The following is an 18,652-nucleotide window of genomic DNA, read 5'->3' as shown; positions in this document are numbered from 1 at the left end:
AAAGGTCAGAGCAGAGCGAGACTGCCGGAGCAGCGAGCAAAGGGTCAGAGCAGAGCGAGACTGCCGGAGCAGCGAGCAAAGGGTCAGTGCAGAGCGAGACTGCCAGAGCAGCGAGCAAAGGGTCAGAGCAGAGCAAGACTGCCGGAGCAGCGAGCAAAGGGTCAGAGCAGAGCGAGACTGCCGGAGCAGCGAGCAAAGGGTCAGAGCAGAGCGAGACTGCCGGAGCAGCGAGCAAAGGGTCAGAGCAGAGCGAGACTGCCGGAACAGCGAGCAAAGGGTCAGAGCAGAGAGAGACTGCCGGAGCAGCGAGCAAAGGGACAGAGCAGAGCGGAAACCGCAGGAGCGGTGAGCAAGGCAGAGCAGGCAAGAACCGCCGGAGCGGTGAGCAAGGCAGAGCAGGCAAGAACTGCCGGAGCGGTGAGCAAGGCAGAGCAGAGGGGACAGGGCTCTGTTCACACGGAACAGACTGGAAGGGAAAGGCAGAACCAGGTACACACAGGATACTTGCAATGAAGTAGCGAGTGGACTCAAAACTCACAAACGGGAGTACAGGGACAACGAGTAGGAGTAGGTACGGGATCAGATTCTGCAGGAAAAGGGAATGTACGGACATAGAGAAAAACAGGTAACAGGCTAGGAGAGTATTCAGACAAGAACAGACGCAGCAGCAAGATACAGGAGCGGGTCTAGGTATGCGGCCCCTAGAAGGCAGAACGAAAAGGCTAGGAGCGTGTTCAGACAGGAACAGGCAAGATACAGGAACGGGTCTAGGTATGCGGCCCCTAGAAGGCGGAAAGAACAGGCTAGGAGCGTGTACACACTGGCCTGGACATACAGCCTCCAGGATAGGCAGAAGACAACAGGCTAGAAGATATTTCAGACAGGACACAATTCAGACACGGGAACTGATACCGCAAGGCAGGAAACATAGACAGGACCTGGCACATCAGTGACCGTAAGCCAACTGACAGAACACAATGCTCAGGCATGGATTCCAGGGAGGAGCTGGGTTAAATACCAGGTGACAGACAGCAATAGGCTGAGGATGCACAAGGGGTGTGCCTGCAGCAGCTACAAGAAGCAGGAAGTGATCGGGCGCCGTCCTTAAGCAGCAGAAACAGAGGCAAGCAGACAGCATGGAGGGAAGTCAGGCTAGCAGACTGGACTGGAGATCAAGTGCGCGCTCTTGCACAGTGGGAGATGGACCACTATGCAAGGACGCCGCCAGGTATGTTACACATATATTTAGATCAAAACCCAAGAAAAACAATTGAGCATATACCCTGTAGTAAGTAAATAGTAATAGTACATGTAAATAACATGAGGTACTTAGTTAACACTATTTTGAGCAAAAAAAAGCATAAAATCCATTCCACCACGACAAAGTGAACCCATCGGGACGGTCCTATGTTCTTATATTAAAACTTTATCTATTAAGGGCAGAGCAGGACAGGGGTCCAACTATTCAGACACCTGCCCATGGGAAGCTATACAGATAAAATACCTAGCTCAAAAGGAAGAGCTCTTGTTTGTACAAAGTACAAGAAACCACAAAGAAGCCAAAGAAATGAGCCGGAGCATAGGTGAAATGGCCAGAATGTGGTCACCCTGTGATCATTTCACAGACAGAACCCAAGAAGAAAAAAAACAAGAAAAAAAACAAAATGAGCATATACCCTATAGTAAGTAAATAAGTAAATAGTAATAGTACATCTAAATAACATAGGGTACTTAGTTAACACTATTTCGATTAAAAAAAAATGTAAAAGCCATCCCACCACGACAAGGTGTACCCATCGGGACGGTCCTATCCTGTCTCTAGTATTAAAACCTTACTATGTGTCAGCCGACCTCAATGTAGATAAGGATCTGCAGCATTAGATATACTGTATTTGGATCAGCAGCATTTACCAGCCAGAAAGACATAGGAGAAATAGATATGTCTAGATTACAGATGAGCGAATCACACAAAATTCAAATTTGACTGTTCCTATTTTCCTGGAAAATTAGATTTGCGTAGAATAACGCTACTTTAATGTCCCTTATTGTTCTTTGGGGTCTCTCCAGACCCCAGAACATAATAAACATAATATGTAAAAAAAAATTAAAAAATATTATCCTCACCCTCCGTTCACCTCTTCAGCCCCTCCGCTACTCACCGCCACCTGTCCGGACCTCGCTGCATCTTCTGATCCCCCTCTACTCACGTTGGAATCTTCGGGCCTCTCACACTTCCGGAATTCCAGCTGTCTTGGCGCCTGGGAGGGTTCTGTGCAAGCGAGCAGGAGGTAGTCATGACGCTGTTGACCTCCCGCACGCTTGCACAAGACCATTCTGGACGCCAATCAAATCCAGCGCAGTGTGAGAAACGAGGATTCCTTTGCAGGTGGCGGGGGACCAGAAGATGCAGCGAGGACCGGACGGGTGGCGGTGAATAGCGAAGGGGCTAGAGAGGTGAGCATAAGGATTTTTTATTTTTTTTAACCTTTTAATGGCCCATTATGGTTCAGAAAAATGGCGGCTATACGCATTTTGGCGAATATGAATTTTTGTAGAATTCAATTGCACTCTAATTTATTTGCTCATCTCTAGTCTAGATCTAAAATTTTTGCTAAATATTAATTCCGATGAGAAACCCACTTTATTCCTTACCTTTTGCCCGGATACCACTTGTACCTATAATAATAGTAAATGGGGTCAGGCACATATCAGTGATTTTTCGAGGACCACTCGAATGTCGGATCAAGATGGACAATGCAAGTGTACGGGTCCATGAAAAAAAATTGGGCCGCACTCGGATAGCATCGGATTTTCACGGACTGTTAGGAGAGAGTGGAGACACTTTTTTCGCGGACGAGAAAAACTGGGACCAAACTCTGACCGAAATCAGTTATGAAAATCAGTCAGTTTTTTTTCGTACGTGAGAAAAAAGTGAGGTGTGAATGAGCCCTAAGGCCACGTTCACATGTTCAGTATTTGTAAGCCAAAACCAGGAGTGGAACAATCATAGGAAAAGTATAATAGAAACACGTCACCACTTCTGTATTTATCACCCACTCCTGGTTTTGGTTTCCAAATACTGATGTGTTGTGGAGAAAAATTAAAGATCCATAAAGACACCTCTGGAGAGGGTACATATCACCCTCACATTGAACATATGGTATTAATTATAGCTGGGGAAGACAGAAACTAATTATAACTGGGGAAGTGAGAAAGAGCTGACTCGCCAACCCCATTGAAGTAGGACCCCCTGCAGTGACCAGGTAATTATCACAAGGTTTGGTTTGGAAAAAAGACACCACCAGTGGTCACTGATGAATATTGGGGTTTGCATTAATCCGATATTTATGAGAGATATATTTTTGTCATCGTAGTGAAGGGATGAACATAAAGCATTCACTCACATCACCTAAGGCCATTCCAACCCCTCCAACTTAATAACGTTCTGATGGATGATGCTATCCAGGTCATGTTTCATCTCTATAGACAGGTAAAATCGCATTAGCAAACATTACGACAATATCTCCCACCTGGGACCTCCAGGGGCAAAAATATCCTGAAATTTGGAGATCTCATAAAATTCTGAAAGACCCAGCACATCCCACAACCAGCCCCCACTTGGGAGCTCACCAAGGGGAGTTATATGGGAGTTACCATGATCTAATAAAAAGTAAATTTGGGTTTGGTCATTTGTCAGTCCTGGAAGGTGCAGCTTGCTGTGGGTTCTGTCTGTTTTCCAAAGGAGCACCTCCCTCCGCTATGCTCTGAGCCATTTCCGTGAAACAGGTTTAGTAATTTTCTTTTGTTACCCCTTTTATTTCATGTACGGTAATTGTATATACCGTATTGTTTTGTTCCCATTTTGTACCATCTTTGTATATTTTATATAAACACTGCCTACCTTTCCAAATTAAATATATAAAATGTAATAGCTCTGTTCCTCTTGCTCTGTAAACCGCACCCCTGAAGCCATATGCTACCTGTAACGGGTGTCCAATCGGCTTGTATAAACGATTGGTGGTGGCAGCTAGTAGTTACTTTCCCTACCGGGGTATATACACTGCTCAAAAAAATAAAGGGAACACTCAAATAACACATCCTAGATCTGAATGAATGAAATATTCTCATTGAATACTTTGTTCTGTACAAAGTTGAATGTGCTGACAACAAAATCACACAAAAATCATCAATGGAAATCAAATTAATTAACCAATGGAGGCCTGGATTTGGAGTGGACAAACTCACTACAGGCTGATCCAACTTTGATGTAATGTCCTTAAAACAAGTCAAAATGAGGCTGAGTATTGTGTGTGGCCTCCACGTGCCTGTATGACCTCCCTACAACGCCTGGGCATGCTCCTGATGAGGTTGCGGATGGTCTCCTGTGGGATCTCCTCCCAGACCTGGACTAAAGCATCCGCCAACTCCTGGACAGTCTGTGGTGCAACATAATGTTGGTGGATGGAGCGATACATGATGTTCCAGATGTGCTCAATCGGATTCAGGTCTGGGGAACGAGCGGGCCAGTCCATAGCTTCAATGCCTTCATCTTGCAGGAACTGCTGACACACTCCAGCCACATGAGGTCTGGCATTGTCTTGCATTAGGAGGAACCCAGGGCCAACCGCACCAGCATATGGTCTCACAAGGGGTCTGAAGATCTTATCTCGGTACCTAATGGCAGTCAGGCTACCTCTGGCGAGCACATGGAGGGCTGTGCGGACCTCCAAAGAAATGCCACCCCACACCATTACTGACCCACTGCCAGACCGGTGATGCTGAAGGATGCTGCAGGCAGCAGATCGCTCTCCACGGCGTCTCCAGACTCTGTCACATCTGTCATGTGCTCAGTGTGAACCTGCTTTCATCTGTGAAGAGCACAGGGCACCAGTGGCTACTTTGCCAATCCTGGTGTTCTGTGGCAAATGCCAAGCATCCTGCATGGTGTTGGGCTGTGAGCACAACCCCCATCTGTGGACGTCAGGCCCTCATACCACCCTCATGGAGTTGGTTTCTAACCGTTTGTGCAGACACATGCACATTTGTGGCCTGCTGGAGGTCATTTTGCAGGGCTCTGGCAGTGCTCCTCCTGTTCCTCCTTGCACAAAGGCGGAGGTAGCGGTCCTGCTGCTGGGTTGTTGCCCTCCTGCGGCCCCCTCCACGTCTCCTGGTGTACTGGCCTATCTCCTGGTAGCGGCTCCAGCCTCTGGACACTACGCTGACAGACACAGCAAACCTTCTTGCCACAGCTCGCATTGATGTGCCATCCTGGATGAGCTGCACTACCTGAGCAACTTCTGTGGGTTGTAGAGTCTGTCTCATGCTACCACGAGTGTGAAAGCACAACCAACATTCAAAAGTGACCAAAACATCAGCCAGAAAGCATTGGTACTGAGATGTGGTCTGTGGTCCCCACCTGCAGAACCACTCCTTTACTGAGTGTGTATTGATAATTGCCAAAAATTTCCATCTATTGTCTATTCCATTTGCACAACAGCATATGAAATTGATTGTCAATCAGTGTTGCTTCCTAAGTGGACAATTTGATTTCACAGAAGTTTGATTTACTTGGAGTTATATTCTGTTGTTTAAGTGTTCCCTTTATTTTTTTGAGCAGTGTATATTCCATGCATTGGAATAGAAGGTGTATATACCATACGCTCACTGTTAGTTCCCCAATAACTGGCCTAGTAGTGAAGCTACTGCTGTCAATTGTGTAATTGTCCTGACGATTCGAGGCAGCGGAGTTCTGTCCCTTGACAAACTAGTGGCAGCGGTGGGAACTGCGTTACTCCCTTGGCTGTCATCCTTGACATGATGTAAAATACTGACCAAATACTGAACGTGTGAACGTGGCCTTAGGCTGAATTCGCACTCTGCAGATTTTGTTGCATAAATTTCAGCAACTTGAAAATCACTTCTGTTCACCCGGGATAATTTAGATGACTTGGAGAAGTTGCTGAACTTTCTGGAAAAAAAACATCTAAAGCAATTATGCAAAGTGTGAACATACCCTTAGGGGGGGGGAAATGCTTAGCCCATGTAATGACCTGCTGGGATCAGATAAAAATGTTTGATCTATGCAGATGAAGATCCCAAGAAAGGCAGGAGTTTTTTTTTGACCCCCAATGTAAATGTTAGAGGATTTATAACCCTTAAAGGGATTGTCTAGGACTTTAACACTGATGACACTTAGGACATGTCAACGGGATCACCTCTGAACAGATCTAAGTAAAAATAGTAGCCATTCGGTCGCCATTTTACCAGATTCTTGAAAATCGAATCCTTTAAAAAATTCAGACTCAAGAGAATCTGAAATTTAGAGGGAAATTCTGTAAAAAAAAAAGGAAAGTGTTTTTACTGTGCAAAAGCAAAAAAATAAAAAAATAAAAATAAAGATGTCTCCTTTAAGGCAATAGAAAAATATCAACTGCTTTTCCATAAAGGGTTAAAATCCTGGCTCAGGTAGTGAAGTCAGGAGGATAATGAGTCACATGTGCTGACGTTGGCCTTTTATGGTGATGGTCACGCCCACAACTGAGTGACGCACTAGTCATTATTCTGTTACCATGACGCGCCTTCATTAGTTACCTGCCTTTTACGTCACTTCCAAGGTGGAGCTCGTTTGCCTGCGTGGAGACTCGGAAACCACAGGTTGAACTGAACCCTTAGCGCGCATGCGTAATCTAGACATTCTAACTACGCAAGCGCAAGACCTTTGGAGTTTCGAACTTCCGCCCACCTAAGCGCATGCGTCATCTGGTTGGCGAGCGACACATGGTACAGCCGCGCTTGCGCAGAGTGGTTGGCAGCCGGCTGGAGCTTGCTAGCGCGCAGGCGCAAGCTGTCGTTGCGTGTAGGGACTCTGGAGCGGTTGCGCGAAGTGACATCGGCAGGTCTCCGGGTGAGTGAGAGAGAAAGAGGGGGAGAGCGAGTCGTCCGGAGCGGAGGAAGAGATCGGGAGCGAAGATGCTCAACATGTGGAAAGTCCGGGAGTTGGTGGATAAAGCGTAAGTTGCAATGATGTGCTAGGCAGGGCTGGGTACAGAGCACCGACTCCGGGCTGGGCCTGTCAGATGTCCTCACCCCGGCCCTGACCTGGTCTGACGTCACTATTTATGCTGTATATTGTACTGATACAATAATGTTGTGCTTCTGGTCATGTGACCTATAATCCAGTGATGATTAGTGGTGACCCGGTGCGACCGCCATTGTTGCCCCCGTCATGTACGTAAATTTTGCACCCCTCCAGTATTTGGCGTATTGCAATCTTGTGCCCAGCTTCTGTGTATTTGCAGATTTTGCTGTGTGATTTGTTTTCTTTCCTATGTGGATGCACCAAAAAAGGGTTATCCGGTCCGGAAATAACCTTTAACATGGGCCATCGGTATCAGATTGGTGGAGGTCCGACACCCGACATCAGTTATTACCTCCTGGATGGAGAGAACGCCGCAGCTCCAGTCATTGTGGAGGTGTCCGACCCCCGTCACCAATATGAGGGTAGATCATCAATATCCTCTGACCTGGCGACCCTTTTTAAGCGATCCCCACCAGTCTGTCATCTAAGAGCCTGAATCGGTGGCTCCTCTGTGCAGACTGACTGGTCTGGTGGGCTCCATAAGGCCCCCATGTAATACCACATTTCCCGGTGCTGGGAAAATACTGCTCCTTTTTTTGCAAATAAACAGCAGATGTTAAAGGGATTGTCCATTTTTGCCAGTAGAATAGGTTAAAAAAAAAATTAGAAACAATTCCCAGGTTCCCTCGCCAGTCTTTACTTCCTGACACACAGGGAATACCACCTGGCCAATCACTGGTGGAGGCTTGTCGCCACGAAAGCCAGTGATAGGATGACTGGCATGTCCTACTATTTTCTGTATGGTGGGACAGGAAAGGATCAGGGGCATAACATTAGTAGATATAGTCACATCCGGACCCTAGGGGGGGACACAAAAGGTCTCTCTGGCCCATATGAGAGGACTAATACTATTGAGAAGAGATTCTGCATTAGGGCCAAGGAGCTTCAAGTTACGCCACGGCGTAGAGGGACAGCAGCGGAACGGGGGCATCAGTGATGAGAATACTGCGCCTTTTTAATTTTTTCTAACCCATTGGTAAAAAAAAGTTTATAACCCCTTTAAAGGGAATCTGTCAGTAGGATCAATTCTCATGAGCCGTCTATATGGGCATGTAGGTCATAGGAAGCTGAATAAAATGACACCTTTATATCTGTGATCCGATGACTTATTCCAGAGAAATCTATGTTTTTCTTAATATGTAAATGAGTTGTTAAGATCTATGGGCCGGACATAGATCTCTCTGAGAATCCACCTACAGAGCTTATTTTACATGAAAGGCATTACCAGTGTGAGACATGTAGATCAGGAGAGCAGACCGTCAGTCATTACATGTCACACCCCGGTAACTCCCCTTTCATTTATAATAAGCTCCGGAGGCAGATTTTCGGGGAGATCTATGTCCGGCCCATATATATTAACAGCTCATTTACATATTAAGAAAAACATGGATTTCTCTGAAATAAGATATCGGATCACAGAAATCAAGGTATCATTTTATTCAGCTTCCTATGACCTACATGATCATATAGACGGCTTGGGACTGTTGATCCTACTGACAGTTTCCCTTTCAGTCTTTTGGCGGGAATATGCTGGTTACCTGCTACTAATGTGTCCCCACCCTTCACCCTGAAAGCTTCTGGAATTTGTTATTTGTAGTCATCTGACTCCTAATCGCCCCCTGGAATTTGATCTCTTCTTTTTACTAAAACAGTAGAATTATTTTTTTTAAATAAGTAAACTAACAGGAGTGTAAACAGGAGGTAAGAAGTCAGGTGCCGGCGGCGGGTTGTGCAACCACCGAGTTGTAATATGGCACACACAGCCGGCTGGGGCTAAAGAAAAAATGTTGCAAAACTTTTGTGCATCTATCAAAAAACAAACAAACACTACATTACAAAGAGGTTTTGCTCCCAGCGCTTGATGAAAACCTCCAGTGGGGGTTACTGTAGGACTATATGGAGCCGTGCAGAGATTTCCTCTGTCTGCTCCGCTTTGACTCTGCATGGACATCATATTCAGTCTGAGCAGAATTGTCCCCAGGGTAGGAGATGAGGCATAATCCGGTGCTGTCAAGGGGCTCGGTGCGGCTCTGGTATGGAGCAGAACTATGCACGCAGCTCTGAGGCCTATAGATACGCTGACTATGAAGGAATTGGGCCAGTGTCCTAGTGTTACGCTATGTGACTATATCCCAATACTACTGGTTTAGCCTCTCACAGTGCTCCGGATTTAAAAGGGGATGTCCAGCAGAATTAAATATTTCCCTGTTTTATAACATTCTCTGCTCTTGGATTAACTTTTTGAAACACCCCTTTAAAGGAGAGGTGATAAATTAGAACCTATCTACCATAAAGAATGAATGAAGCTGAGATGGGGGTCCATATATTCCTTTGCTCTGAATGTTTATGCCTCTTCTTCTTTGTGGGGGCCACCAGGATCAAACGGTGGCTACAAAAGGAGAAAACAGTATTTAAAAGAAACCAAAGTAACCCTTTTAAATATGTGGTCCATGGATCAAAAGAAGTTTGTGCACCCCCCCCATCTAGAGTTTTATCTCCTCATTATAAGATCACTTTGCATCTCAGTGCCAACCCTATTATGTGACCTGATAAGGGGGTTTCTGTCTCATTGTAGCCTGCCATGGGTGGCCTTTTCTAGCAGAGCCTGTTTGTATGGCTTGACCTCGAATTTACAGTGAGCGGGAAATTCCAGATTGGGAACCAGCCGCTGTGGATTTCTTATGGAATCCAGACTGGTCGGAACAATGTGAGATTTCAGCTGTTGTGCACTGAAATTTTCATAATTTCTGAGGGGAAATTTGCTGTTAAAATGGGGCTGATCCGCCGCTCTTCAATTTCTGCAGCTGATTTTACTGCAAATACACTTATTTTTTTACAACTTAAAGAGGTCGTCCACTACTTTTACATTGATGGCCTATCCTTATGTCTGATCGGTGGGGGCGCTCCTGCCGATCAGCTGTTCCCGTTGGCAGCGGTGGCTGGTACTGCTCAGTTGTGGAGCTGCACAGCACAGCTCCCTCAACTCTATAGTGGCTGCTGGTGGGTACTGCATATCTAATCCCTATTCAAATCAGTACCCAACCGCGGCCACTATACAGTAGACTGCGCTATGCAGTTCCGGCCGACACCTGCTGATCAGTGAGGGTGCCGGATGTCAAACCTTGACCTGTCAGACCTAAGGATAAGTCAGTAGTGGTCAAACTCGTAATAGAGTCGATGCAAATTGTTGTGCAGAACCTGGTTTTATCGGCCATATGGGTAATCTGTGGCCGATGGACGGGAGCCCTGAAAACTTCTACCCACCTCCAGGTTCTTCTTTTGATGAGTCCTAGTTGTGATGTTGCCCCAGGCCGGGTAATCAAAAAACGAGCCACAGATGCCAGCAGGTAGGTGGCGGCTCTCGGGGCTCCCGTCCAATGGCTGCAGATGCCGGTAGGTAGGTGGTGGCTCTCGGGGCTCCCGTCCAATGGCCACAGATGCCGCTAGGTAGGTGGCGGCTCTCGGGGCTCCCGTCCAATGGCCGCAGATGCCGGTAGGTAGGTGGTGGCTCTCGGGGCTCCCGTCCAATGGCCACTGATGCCGGTAGGTAGGTGGTGGCTCTCGGGGCTCCCGTCCAATGGCCACAGATGCCGCTAGGTAGGTGGTGGCTCTCGGGGCTCCCGTCCAATGGCCACTGATGCCGGTAGGTAGGTGGCGGCTCTCGGGGCTCCCGTCCAATGGCTGCAGATGCCGGTAGGTAGGTGGCGGCTCTCGGGCCTCCCGTCCAATGGCCGCAGATGCCGGTAGGTAGGTGGCGGCTCTCGGGCCTCCCGTCCAATGGCCGCAGATGCCGGTAGGTAGGTGGCGGCTCTCGGGCCTCCCGTCCAATGGCCGCAGATGCCGGTAGGTAGGTGGCGGCTCTCGGGCCTCCCGTCCAATGGCCGCAGATGCCGGTAGGTAGGTGGCGGCTCTCGGGCCTCCCATCCAATGGCCGCAGATGCCGGTAGGTAGGTGGCGGCTCTCGGGCCTCCCGTCCAATGGCCGCAGATGCCGGTAGGTAGGTGGCGGCTCTCGGGCCTCCCGTCAAATGGCCGCAGATGCCGGTAGGTAGGTAGGTGGCGGCTCTCGGGGCTCCCGTCCAATGGCCGCAGATGCCGGTAGGTAGATAGGTGGCGGCTCTCGGGGCTCCCGTCTAATGGCCGCAGATGCCGGTAGGTAGATAGGTGGCGGCTCTCGGGGCTCCCGTCCAATTGCCGCAGATGCCGGTAGGTAGGTAGGTGGCGGCTCTCGGGGCTCCCGTCCAATTGCCGCAGATGCCGGTAGGTAGGTAGGTGGCGGCTCTCGGGGCTCCCGTCCAATGGCCGCAGATGCCGGTAGGTAGGTGACTGCTCTCGGGGCTCCCGTCCAATGGCCGCAGATGCCGGTAGGTAGGTGGCGGCTCTCGGGGCTCCCGTCCAATGGCCGCAGATGCCGGTAGGTAGGTGGCGGCTCTCGGGGCTCCCGTCCAATGGCCGCAGATGCCGGTAGGTAGGTGACTGCTCTCGGGGCTCCCGTCCAATGGCCGCAGATGCCGGTAGGTAGGTGACTGCTCTCGGGGCTCCCGTCCAATGGCCGCAGATGCCGGTAGGTAGGTGGCGGCTCTCGGGGCTCCCGTCCAATGGCCGCAGATGCCGGTAGGTAGGTGGCGGCTCTCGGGGCTCCCGTCCAATGGCCGCAGATGCCGGTAGGTAGGTGGCGGCTCTCGGGGCTCCCGTCCAATGGCCGCAGATGCCGGTAGGTAGGTGGCGGCTCTCGGGGCTCCCGTCCAATGGCCGCAGACGACCAAGGCCTGCAAATGGCTTTGCACAGACTCTACCTCCATGTGACTATATCTGAATGTGTGTATGGCCAGCTGACCCAGCTCCTACATTCTTCAGTGTGAGTCCTCTCTGTACCAAGGGCACCTCCACACGGACAGGCGATGATGTCTGTGTTGATTGACACCTGACTCGGGAGTGATCCGGGATATGCGTCTGTTCCTGAGGTTATTATTACTCTCCTTTTGAAAGTGAAAGCTCCTCCTTGGTTTTAAGGGTTGGGATGGGAAGAGGAATAGTTACAAGACGCAGCTTGGGGTTTCCTATTACTGGTCGTATATAGATGTAATTCCCAGTGCAAAGTGCTGGTGACCCGCCACCTACGGTACATGCCTCACCGCTCCCCTTCTATTTGTACCATCGATCACTCATTTTTTAGTAATATAAGGATACTTTTGGGAAAGATTCACTTTCACGCAGGGGTAATCTGTGACCAGGAGCATATTCTCTGTGCTGTTCCTGCAGGACCCATCTGCAGAATACAGGCTGAAACTTGTGTATTGGATCCATCGTGAAAGTCCATTTGTGGACTGACCTGATAGGAAGAACAGTCATAGGAAGTAGCATCTAGATGGTTGTTATAAGTGATTCCCGACATTACAGTTAGGGTTCCCTTTGGGGACCGTCACTACTCCCCAAGGCAGAGGGAGTTACTGTCCATGTGCCGCCTCATTGTATTTAATAGATACGGAGAGTACAATACAAAATGTCCAATGACTAGTCATTATTTGTGGAAACAGGACAAGCCCTTTAAGACTAGTTGCTTTTCTTGGTCATTATGGATGGCTAGGGTTAATTGATTTTTTTTTTTTTCACAGGCGCGTTTTACAGGCTCCCATATGGCGAAACGTTACATAATCCCTGACCGGTCGATATCCTGAAAGCCATTAGATTCCTCTCCATCGTGATAACGTGACACCTGAGATTTCACGTGTTGGACAGATTATGCCCAATTTAGATGTGATGTGTATTGATTAAATATCTGATCTGTGGGGGATCCGACTTCCGGGACCACCAATAATCTACTGTATGTAAACGGTGAACAGAGTTTAACAGCACAGCGCCACACACTGTTTAGTGGTCACTGCCAAGAATTGCAGCTTGGCTCCTATTCTCAGTTTGGTTATAGATGATGTGATGATCTTTGCCATCGAGGGACGATGTGCAGTGTATCATGGCATCAGCTTGGTGGCTTCATTTAGAAAGACAGTCCTGTATGGACAATCCCTTTAAGGGATCAGTTTTAATGATAGATGTTCCTATTAGGAAATTTCTACATATGTTAAAATGAGGCGTAGGTGGTTGGAAAGGAGTCCAGATGACTCCGTGTGCCCTGTTTTTGTAAATGTCTTCTCTGGCTTCTCATCTGTTTGGGATGCAAAACTTACGATGCTATCTGATCACTATTCTCTCTATCCTCTGAATCTTGACTCTTAGAGGGGAATTTCCATCTTCGAATGTTTTGTCGAGGCTTGAATCAATAACCTGTTGGGGTTCTCTCCTGTCTTAGCTAACCCACCTGTTATAATGCAAGTCAAACTAGGCTGTATGCAATCTGTGCTTTTGGTGGAAAACTAATTTAAAGGGATATTCTCAAATTGCCTCTTGAGTAGCTCTGGGCTTTCCAGTTTCTTGCACTTCCTGGTTTACACAAGGGCGGAGTGTTCCTCGTTCATTGACAGTTCTGGTGAGTAGCAGAACTGTAGTACTAGAGCATAAAAATGTAGCACAAGTTCTGCTGTAATACTCATCTGTCACTGGTTTCTTCTGGAGTGTACACTGGTATCACTATATTTACACTTAGAGATAATGTGACACTTTAAACAAGCACATGGCTGTGGGGATTGTGATTCTAAAGGATTGATAAGAGCAGCTCATCAGGAGCTGAGTGGGAGCTATATAAAAATCAGTGGGCTGGGGAGAGCTGATTGGGATTTTAGGAGTTAACTCCTCTCCTAGAATTTAACTAACACCATGGAAACCAGCTGTGCATTATGTGAGAAAACAGATCTCATTGCAAGAAGATGACAGCAGATGAAAAAAAGTAAGTCAATTGCAAACTTGCTTATTTTCATGCAGTTTATTAACGTGAGAATACCCCTTTAAGTACCCAGATTGTAAATGGGTGATTCATATTGTGCAGAACGATAGATTTGCTCAGTTTGATTCTTATAATGATGTACAGTAGTTGTTGGCATTTGACCCACTGAGGCACCAGTAATGAGATCTGTGGGGTCTGAGTGACAGCACCGCGTCATTTCACTGCACTTTTGTAGTTGTAATTTGTATTTTCGCTGTTTTCCGGGCACTTAAGATGCTAATAGCTCTGAGTCTCTAGACTGCATTAGAAGGCTTCTACTTGTGAATTGTGTTTTGTTTCTATGGCCAGATCCTGATTTAGACTCCGCTTTTGAACTGGACCAAATACCTTAAAGGGGTATTCTGGTTTTAAGAGCAAGCTGGCTGATATGAATGCCTGTATGGTATCGGTGATCTACTAATGACAACTGCATACGTAGGTCCGAGATCACAAATTGTCACCCAGTGCAATCCTAGAGAGATCTGCTTCTTTCTTCTCTTGCCACCTGACCTCTCCATCCACTCTAGAAAAAAAAGTTAGTCCACCTTGCGTGGGACAAAATGACCTACCAGCACGGCGAGGTATCAGTTTATAGCTACTTGTTAAAGTTGCAGAGGGGAGAGATAGAAATTATAAAGAGGCCTCTCAGGTAAGTGTTTTATTTCACCCACTCCAGAGCTGGATTCACAGTTACACTGCTCAGTGCTTCTGAACATATGTTACATAGAAATAGGAGAGCAGGAGCCCCCTTTGTCTGTGTGTGCTGCTCCACCTGTGCTTGCTATAAAAAACAAACAAAAAAAATCATATTTTTTGGCTGCAGTATGTGTCCCCGGGCTCCCCCCTGAGTGTCAGCTGTAGGGGCGTTTACTCCTGACAGGTGCCCTGGTCTGAAAGAAAACAATCTGCTATTGGTGAAGCCGCCATTGTGAGTTGTGTAACTTCTGTACCTCTGGATGACTCTCCCTACCTGTTGCATCACTTCTGAGAACATGCTGAAACTTGGCCTGGCATCTGCTGCTTTCAGAAGTAAAGGAAATAAACAGTAACCGGTTCAGAGCTACATCCCGGGGACACGGTGGGACGTACGGCCTCGTCAGCGAAAGAGTATAAAATATCTGATCACTGCTGGTTGTCGGCGCAGCAGAAATCTTGTTTTTGTGAGTTTTTCCCCCTTGTTCCTGTACATCACGTTTTGATCAAAAACTTATTTTTATTTTTTTATGGGTAATTTATTGTTCTTGAATTACACAATATATATAGCTACTTTTATTTTATTTTTATATCCGCAGATTTTCCTTGACCGGACCAACTGTTTTGAGCTACATTGACACTTCCATTCTTTACGTCTGTATGCTGTCCATTTGTGAAAGTGTTTCATTGGTCCGTACACACATCCATTTTAAAAAGGGATCCGCGAGACACCGAGCATGTCCTATTCTGATCAGTTTTTGCAGAGTGGACCATGAGGAGGCATGGCTTGTGCTCTATTCTGACTCTTCCTCACCGCGGTTTTGACCCTTGTTACAGCTTTCTAGAAAGTGTTTTATTTCATTTCCTCCGTGCTGGATTCGCAGCTACCCCGCTCAGTGCCTCTGCATATTATCCTCCAGACTTCCGCTATATATGTAACATGAACAATGTGGTGACCATATACTTCATGTACACACACACCTTTATTGTGAAGTTACCGGGAATAAAAGGTACAATGTAAAGGTGGTGGTATGTTATGTCATGTCCCAGTAAAATGTTGCCCCCTGGGCCGGTGACTGGTGCACTATGGGTACAAACGACGTACAGCAGACATCATGGAGAATTCATGAATCACTGACTGTCCCCTTTTTCTGTTTCCTGAGCTCAGCGGTGGCTGTATCTGATTACACAGTATCTCATGACACTTTGTCATTGTGCCGCGCTGATGTGCCTGTGCGATTATCAGCCCCGCAGATCATCTCTCGCCGGGCGAGCCTCTCCGCAGGCCGCTGGGCTCATAATCTCATGACTAATACTTACATTTGACAATGCAGAAAATGCATCATTGGTTATTTGCCTCCAGGTGGGATGTTGCCAGCTATACGTCTCATCATAAACCTGCTGGATTATACATTTAAAGGGACCGCAGCAGAAAGTCAGGCTCCTAATGTATACCAGTCACATCATATGAGAATAACTTTGCCAACTTGGCGCAGACACGTCTTTTATCCCCTGCTGCGTCCTCCATCCTGGTTTATAGGATTTTTTTCCTACTATTCTATTTTATTTATTTATTTATTTATTTTTTAATTTGTAATCATATTGTGAGCTTAGTGGCAAATACCTGGTGTCTAACGTTATATCTATGAGACTTCATACTGCTAAAGTCCACCAGATTGGCTGCTGACTTAAAAGGGGTTGTCACATCTTAATTTTTGAAGAGCGCACTGCTCCTCCTGGCTCCCTGCTTACGAGAGTGACGGTGCGCTCCCCGATGATTGACAGTTCGGACCAGCAGGATGGCTGAGCCGTTGACCTGAGCTTTGCACCATCTCTCATGCTACAAGCTGATACAGCTTTGCCTCTACATTATTGAAGGAGAGCAGGGGGGCTGAAGTAGGATCCAGAGAAGCGTTTGCAAAGAGACTGGCCACCTCTGATAGACTGCAGAGGTAGCCAGTAACCCAAGTAACAAGTCCGTTCTTGGGAGCAGAGAGGAATTTTAATAAGAGGTGAATTGCAAAGTTGCTTGTTTTTACAAGTACTTTGCAAATTGTACTCATTTTAGGGATAACCCCTCTAAGGCAACTTTTGCAAAGCATGCGCATAGGGTCTGATGAACCCACCGGAGTGTATATATCACTATACCATCATAGAAGGTATGCAGTATTTTTTTTTTCTTACGATCGTGCCCTATGGATGACATAAGGAGATATACGTCTTACAGAGACCATTCAAGTCACTTTCTTAACAGTGTATATTGGGGGACTGCTGTGTATGCCGTATATATAGAGCGTACATTCAGCAGGTCGTATATAGCCAGAGAAAGTCCATGTGTAAATCTTCATCTTGCTGCGGGGCAATCCAGGTAATTATAGTATTTTGTGAATTATGCCTTGTGTTATCCACGTTTAGCTGCAGGCAGACTCCGAATCTTGGATCCGACCATGGAAAAATGCAGGAGGAAAAAACAAAAGCTTATGCACACAGGAGTGCACTTCATGGGCAAGTAAGGGGCACTGGATGGCGCCATTTAGGGGCATTGATTGGATCATTAGGTATTAAAAGGAATCTATCAGCCACTCCTAAACTGCCACCATAACCTATTCCTGGATTATAAGAGGGTCCTTTTATGCCTTGCTCAAATTTCTATTTATCCAAGACTTGTCCGGTCTGGGTGTTGATTACAGCACACCAGTCCTGCTTTGGTTCTTGATTGACATCCAAATCGAATGTCATCAACTTTCGACATTTTGCCTTCCTGGTTATGGACAATAAAGCCAGCTCCCCGGCTTCATTGGTACACTGCGTGCCCAGGGAGGCATTGAGGACACCGGTACTGATGCTGTCTGCAAAGCAGGATCTTCCTTGTACATGCGCAGTGTGCCAACGAAGCCGGGGAGTCTACACCCTGCTTCATTGCACATGACTTGGAAGGCTTGCTTCCTGCAATCGGAGCTGTGAACATTCAGCTCTTCTCTACCCCATAAATGAGATCCTAGCTGTAGAGCGGGCTGTCCGTCAGGGTGCAGGTGGCATTATTACAGCGCGCTCACTACTGATTACTTTCCAACTGTTGGAAGTGAGCAGCTGCAGGGAGGATATAACTTTATGTTCTCCCTGCAGCTGCATATCCAATCAGACTGGAATTTTCTTTTTCTGACAGTTTTGTTCTTGCGGAAGTGACAAGTCCTTCCTATCCTAAACCTTGTACCGACCTAGTTCCCTCCTTTTATGAGAGCGGTAATCCCTAATGACTGAGGCCTCTTTCAGCAGGATAATTAATGCCAATGTTCAGGAATGGTTGGAGAAACATGACCAAGTGTGACTCGTCTCCAAATTCCCCAGATATTAATCTGATTGAGCATCTGTGGAATGTGCTTGAAAAACCGGTCTGTTCCACGGAGGCCGCACCTCACACCTTGTAGGATTGTAGGGATCTGCTTCTTGGCGCCAGGTATCAGAGGACACCTTCACCGATCTTCTGGCTTATGTCTCCATGGGTCAGACTTGTTTTTGTTTTTTTTTCTTGCTACAAGGATGACCTAAAAAATATTTGGGTGGTTGTAAATAGGTGGTGAGTTCTCCTTCAATTGGAAGTCTTCAGACAGAGGCTGGACAGACATCTGTCCGAGATGGTTTAGTGAATCCTTCATCGAGCAGGGGGTTGGACACTATGACCCTGGAGGTCCCTTCCAACTCGGACATTCTTTGAGGACATTCTATGAGGACATTCTATGATTCTCTAAATGTTCTATCCAATCAACGTACAAATGGATGATGCTCCTTTTTGGAGAAGAGTCTAATGGCACCTCCCACAGGAGGAGAGCTAATTTGCATAGCTTTTTTTCCCCAGGGTGCATTGCCTGACATATAAATCTCTTTGCTCCAGAAGAGACCTGTGGACATGGACAACCCCTTGAATCCTCTCAACACCTCTCGGGG

At 47.1% G+C, this 18,652-nt stretch overlaps 1 protein-coding gene across 1 annotated transcript in view; it reads left to right on the top strand.

The window, feature by feature from the left end:
- The first annotated feature begins 6,801 nt into the window (after positions 1-6,801).
- The window catches only part of CLINT1 (clathrin interactor 1), a 93,815-nt gene continuing 81,964 nt past the window's right edge, over positions 6,802-18,652 (top strand). The window contains exon 1 of the mRNA XM_073649875.1: positions 6,802-7,010. Within this exon, the coding sequence (XP_073505976.1) occupies positions 6,970-7,010 (41 nt within the window). The 5' untranslated portion in view covers positions 6,802-6,969. The remainder of the gene's footprint in view (positions 7,011-18,652) is intronic.

This window comes from Phyllobates terribilis, unplaced genomic scaffold (assembly GCF_046119375.1).
Source record: "Phyllobates terribilis strain yellow unplaced genomic scaffold, ASM4611937v1 Scaffold_10__3_contigs__length_209671492, whole genome shotgun sequence".
Lineage (NCBI taxonomy): Eukaryota > Metazoa > Chordata > Amphibia > Anura > Dendrobatidae > Phyllobates > Phyllobates terribilis.
This window is presented reverse-complemented; position numbering and strand designations above follow the sequence as displayed.